Genomic DNA, 6,277 nt, shown 5'->3' with positions numbered 1-6,277 from the left:
GCAGTATATACCGAGCAAGAGGAAACGCTTTGGTATAAAACTGTTTGTACTCTGTGATTGTGACAGTGGCCTGGTGTTGGATATTGTTGTATACACGGGTAGTAAAACATTGAAAGATACCAAGATGTTATTGGGTATCTCAGGTGACGTAGTGAGAAACATGATGGCACCTTATCTTGGTATTGGTAAGGGGCATACATTATATACCGATAACTGGTACACAAGCCCATTACTCAGTGATTTCATGCGAGTGAACAAGACAGATGTGTGTGGCACAGTGCGTTCTAATCGTAAACATATGCCCAGGCTCAACGCAGGTGCTCGTGATGACGTGCAGGTGTTTACTGCCAATGACATCATGGCATTACGGTGGCATGACAAACGAGATGTCACATTGTTGACAACCATTCACCATAATGAAATGCAAGACAGTGGCAAAGTTGATCGAGTGACTAATGAACGTATTCGAAAACCAGTGTCAGTGATTGATTATACACAAAACATGCGCTTGGTTGACAAGTGTGACATGCAGATTGGTTTTGTTGACTGTGTTCGTAAGAGTTACAAGAGGTACATGAAACTTTTCTTCCATCTCATGGACATTTCAATGCTCAATGCATATAATATGTACCAAATAAAGACTGGCAACAGACCACCGTATGGTGAATTTTGTTTGTCTGTTGTCAGACAACTCATAATGAAGTACCAGGTAACAACACCTGCTATACAACATGGTCCTCGAATTCCTCAGGATATACCCAAGCGTTTGAGGAGAGAAGGTGATCATTTCATAATACAGCTTCCTTCAACTAAGAAGAAATTTGCTCAGAAGAGATGCATTGTCTGTGCACAAACAAAACGACGGCAACAAAGACGCAAAGACACTCGGTTTATGTGTGAGGAATGTAAGGTGCCTCTGTGCATGGTGCATTGTTTCAAGGAGTTCCACAAGCTCCAGCAGTTCTAAAACCATGTCCAGTGATTGTAAATATGTAAATATATGATAGAACATTAGTATTATACAATATTTGTGCATGTTTATTGTAATAAACAACAGTGGTAAACAATAATATGATAATAACTTTAGTGCGGTTATTGTGTTCAATACAGTGAGTTTATATATATACATTATATACAGTATTGGTCTCTCAGGCCCCAAATGTTAGTAGGAATAGAAAAAAATTGGAAAAGAAAAGAAAAAACAACTAAAACCACAAAATAATGTAATGCGCGTATGTGGAATTCGTCGATGTTGCCGCCACCACATCATTTTTGACAAACTTCTTGGCACTGTATCTCGGTAAGTACTGACCAGATTTTTTTTTTGTCTTATTACCTTCACAAAAATATGCTCTTTATTAATTCTGTAAGAAAAAATAATTTTTTTTTTTTTCAAAATTTCTTGGGGGACACTGGAGCACCACTTCAGATTTTGGCCTTGGAACCTGAAAGGGTTAAGTAGACCTGGCAACGGCGAGAGTACGAAGGGTGAGCCTCATGACAATTAAGGCAAGAGGGAGGTTGACTGCAAGACTTATTAGAATGGTCATCGGCACCACAGACTGGGCATTCGGCTATAGATCTGCAATATTTTGCTGGGTGGCCAAATCGCCAGCAATTTCTACAGTGTTGCGGTGTAGGGATCACCTTTCGAACTTGTAACTGATGTCCTGCTACATAAACAGAGGGTGTGGGAGTTCACGGCTGTCAAAAGTTAAACGAGCCACATTGCAAGGGTATCGTCTTCGCCTGCGGGCAGGAAGAACATAAGTGTCTCTACCTTGAGAATTGGGAGATCTTGGAGTTCCAGCTGTTCAAGAATGTCATTGCCACATGTCTGGAAATTCTGCTGGATTATGGTATGGGGCAGAATGACAGTGCCACTACAAGAATTAAGAGAAAGATGTTTTTCAATAATGATAGGAGTAGTATCGATATGTGAAAGGAGAGAAAGATCATGAGCTTGGGTAGCATTCTGGACAGTGACAATGCGCGTACCGCTCTTGAGAGCATGAAACGAAATATCTCTACCAATATGGCATAGGAGCACTTTGCCAATACTATGGTCAGATAGATAGGCAGTAGAAGAAGTCGGTCTTAAAGTAAAGAATTTAGTCCATTGCGTGGTCCTAAACTGAGTGTGGAGAGGGAGTGCATGACGTGTCGGTCTTTTCCGAGTAGAATAGGAAGGTAATGAAGTAACATCATCAGGAGATTGTCGTTGGCGTTTAGAAGCGGGACCAGAGTTGGTCCGACGTGGGACGGGCTGGCGATTCAAAAATTGCCGCACCGGAGAGGGAGAGGCCGGAAGCATAGTCAAAGGAGAGCGAAGGTCAGACAAATCGAAGGAGTCAGTCAAAACCCCAGCACCTGAAGCGGGTGACGAAACAGCACCAGCAAGAGGTACAGGGGCCTTAGGAGTGTCCAAAGAGTGGTCAAAAGATGAGGCGAGGTCAGAACGGGGTGCGGTAACAAGAAGGGGCCCGGGGGTAGCGGGGTCATGGGTTGGGAACTCCATGGTTAGGTTACTTCTTTCTTTTTGTTTTTAAGAAAAAAAAAGAAAGAAGAAAATAAAAATAAAAAAAAAAGAATAAAAAAAGGGGGGGGGACCGGGGATGGATAGGTCCTAGGAGGAATGTAAGGGCCAGAACTCTCCCTCCGTGCCCAAGAGGACCTCAGCACTGGAAGTAGCGCAGATGCAGCATGGAACCTGTGCCATACCCTACCCTTCATGCCAGTAAACCAGCAATCCGGGATAGCAACCTCACATCTGCCGAGCTACCTCGGTGGACAAAAGAGAGGGCGGCTGGATATCCGCCACAAAGCATACCTCCTTCGGCCACCATCCCCGGAATCCAAAAGGTGGCTTCCAGAGATACACCCGTCGCCCGAAAGACGCCCAAAGCCACCCTCCGGGATACAGGAGAGGGATCGGGACATCCCCAGGCGATCCAGATTCCACGGCAAACTACGCCACCGCCAAGAACCTCAACGGAATGGGATGGACCCCGGTACCCTTTCCCCTACCTAGGAACTAGTGCACCTGTGGGAAAAATCCCAAAGGCCAAAAAGTGGAAGGGCAAAAGGGAGGGGTGGGGAGGAGGAGGAAAAGAAAAAGGGGAGGATGGGATAGGGAAGGGGGGATTGGGGGGTAATTAGGTTCGGTCTGAGGAAGGAAGAGGTGAATAGAGATCACAATCATCATACTTGCAAAAATGCAGCAAACCTACCTGCCTCTTCCCCCAGACTAGATGCACATTCCATGGAAGATTATATTTCAAACGAGTTGAAAGTAGATGAGAAAACAGTACATAAGACTCAGTGGAAAGAAACCTTATGTAGGAAAGGTAAAGGAAAAATAAGATGACCAGGGTCCTACTTGTATTTACAAACAAATTAACATGCATCATATAAAGCACTATTTTTGGTATTTGTTATTAGTATAATGACTTAAAAGACCAATTAGGAGTATTTCAACAATAATTCATTCATACTGAATTGATTTACAGTTCTGCCTTTTACAGTACAGCATATGGTATATGTAATATTCAAAATTCTTTTCTAGCACAATGAAAGGAACTTTATAATTATGCACAAACTTGTTAATTACATAAGGTATCTGTTCTCTTTCTTTCAAACTTTATAAGCCCTCCCATCAAAATGAAACCAAACAATGCTGTATGTATGTTTCAGAAAAGATTATTTTAATTCATATTCTCATACTGTATATGTACAAGCAAAAAAAGAAAACACATTCAGGAGGTGTATGCAGTGTTAACAAAATCATGGCCAGGTTCACCTATGCCAAAATAACCTTGAAATAAAGTATTTTCAAAAGTATAAACTTAACCAAGAGGTAATGCTCATCTCTTTTCACCTCTTAAAATGGCATGTTACTTTATGACATATTTACATTATGTTCAATGCTAAATAGAGAAGGGAAATAACTTGTGAACTGAGTTATCTTACAAAAACACTAAATGGAGAACTGTACAAGGTTCTGAACCTGCTAAATAGGTCCTGAACACATCACATGACACTTGGAATAACCAATAGGAACAGTCAATGTCCAGCGGCAGATCAAAGTTGGGTTCGAGGATCTCACTATAAACCCTCCCATAAAACAACATTTTTCACAAACCTGAATTCAAATCATGTTATGTGAATACTGTACTCTCAAAATAGTATTTTAAACAAAAATTAAAAAAAAATTTTTGCATCATAATTTTTGGGGGATGCAATAAAAAAAATTAGTGAATTCAGTGCTGGGTGAATTATTCAATGTGCTCTGAGAAAACCTAACAACTTTGATTATTTAGCCAAAATAACAAATAAATAAATAAAACATGGACATCATCATATGCCTTCATAAAAACAAATTAAAAATTGCTTGCAAAAACCAAGCCTAGTCAAAGAAAATCATGGACCTGCCACTAGTGATAAGATGATATTTCTTGTATTTTTGAAAATTCATTAGTTTCGTGCTAAAGATCTGACTGGAGCAGAATACTGCTGCTGCTCACCACGACTCTTGCTGCTGTGACTTAAATGACAAACCTGCAGCTCTGAGCTAAATATCTGCAACACAGATTATTTTTAAGCTGCTGAGAGATACACATGTTATGAGTTTCATTAAATTCAAAATGATTTATTTTCTGCTGTTTTTAATGAGCACAGTCCTTAACTGTTATATATATTACAATATTTGCAATAGTCCTTTATTGTTATATATATTACATTATCTGCAATAGTCTATAATCTTCTTTTCCAATTTACGACCAACACTTGACTAGCCATTGTATTCAGCTTTTGGTCTTATGCTGTTATTTTCTACCTTCAAACTTCTAATACAGAGCAGGTCACATTTTCTGATCTGCAACAGGCTGTATTTTCTAAACCGCTGCAGGTCATAATTTCTAACCTGCAACAAATCATATTTTCTAACCCATAGCATGTTGAACTTTCTAACTTGCAGGTCATATTTTTTAACCTGCAGCAGGCTGCACATTCTAGCCTGCTGTAGGCCATATTTTCTAACCTGCTATAAGCTACACTTCTAACCTGTAGCAGGTTGTACCTGCAGTTAAAATAGCTGATGCCTTACAACTGTAATTCCTGCCTTACTATAATTTAAAACTAACCCACAATTTGGAGAAGAAAGGTTAGGCAATGTTTCAGTGTGTTCTGGACCATTATAAAGCAGTGTCAACAGTGGTCCAAGAAGGAACAAAATGCTGTCTAAGGTTTATTCTTCAAACTGTTGATTTGTTGTGAATTGCTTCAGCCATGATGCTGTGACTTTTATTCTACTTTACTACCATAGTTACTTCTTAACCTGTTGCTATAGTAAAGTTTCTAGTCTGCTTCTGTATGTAGTTCCTGGCCTTCATCTACAGTTAATTCCAGACTTTATAAAACTATTACAGCATTACCTGCCTAAATGAGTTTATGTTGAGTGAAAACATCATATTCCTGCAGGAGTTGTAATTCATCACTTTTTCTTTTTATTTGCTTCCAAAATTGTTTTCTTCATGTTTCTTATCTTCCATTGTAATCTAGCAATTACTTTCTGTTGTTTTACATTTTTTTCCTTCAGCTCTGCAATCTCATTATCTTTTTGACAAATCTGTTTAAAATTTTCTTCCTTCAACTTTGCAATTTCAATATCTTTTTGACAATCTTTGGATATTTCCCTATCTAAATGCTCGAATTCAACTTTTGTATCTTCCTGTATCTTCTGATGGTTTGTTTCTTGCATACTTAGTGCATCAAACCTTTCTTTGAGAACCTCTTCATTACTCGGGGGGTAATTGTTTTGTTTGGGGTCAAAAGTAAAATTTGATGTAGAACACTTGGTCTGCAAATCAGCACAAGGTTTTGAGTACAAATGAGGCAGTCCATCCATAGAGGCAGTTCTAAATATTCTTGATTCCAACACTTCAGATGCTGAGGGTCGATTATTTGGCTCGGAGTCAGTAAGTTTCAGAATCCATGGTGCCTGAAACAGTAAAATATGTTACAATCTATGGGCATTCATATTGTTTTACAGCAAGTGATACAAACATTATCTCTACTGTACTTCCTCATTCATATGAAATGAGATGGATCAAGATCAACATTGATCCTCATGTGTAACTTACATATTCTTAGTTTAATGAGAATTTTGCCAACATTTGAATTATCAAGAATTACTTGATGAACCTTAATAATTCAATAATGATGATACTACTACTACTACTACTACTAATAATAATAATAATAAGGGTAAAAGATAGGA

At 39.0% G+C, this 6,277-nt stretch overlaps 1 protein-coding gene across 6 annotated transcripts in view; it reads right to left on the bottom strand.

Moving 5' to 3' along the window:
- Window positions 1–3,364: 3,364 nt before the first annotated feature.
- LOC128687663 (eukaryotic translation initiation factor 2-alpha kinase 1-like) overlaps window positions 3,365–6,277 on the bottom strand; it is a 337,432-nt gene continuing 334,519 nt past the window's right edge. For all 6 annotated transcript variants that reach the window (XM_070087473.1, XM_070087464.1, XM_070087478.1 and 3 more), the window contains one exon: window positions 3,365–5,998. In XM_070087473.1, coding sequence (XP_069943574.1) covers window positions 5,492–5,998 — 507 coding nt within the window. In that variant the 3' untranslated portion in view covers window positions 3,365–5,491. The remainder of the gene's footprint in view (window positions 5,999–6,277) is intronic.

This window comes from Cherax quadricarinatus, chromosome 2 (assembly GCF_038502225.1).
Source record: "Cherax quadricarinatus isolate ZL_2023a chromosome 2, ASM3850222v1, whole genome shotgun sequence".
NCBI classification, from domain to species: Eukaryota; Metazoa; Arthropoda; class Malacostraca; order Decapoda; family Parastacidae; genus Cherax; species Cherax quadricarinatus.
Note: the sequence above shows the minus strand (reverse complement) of the source record. Positions and strands in the feature narration are given on the sequence as shown.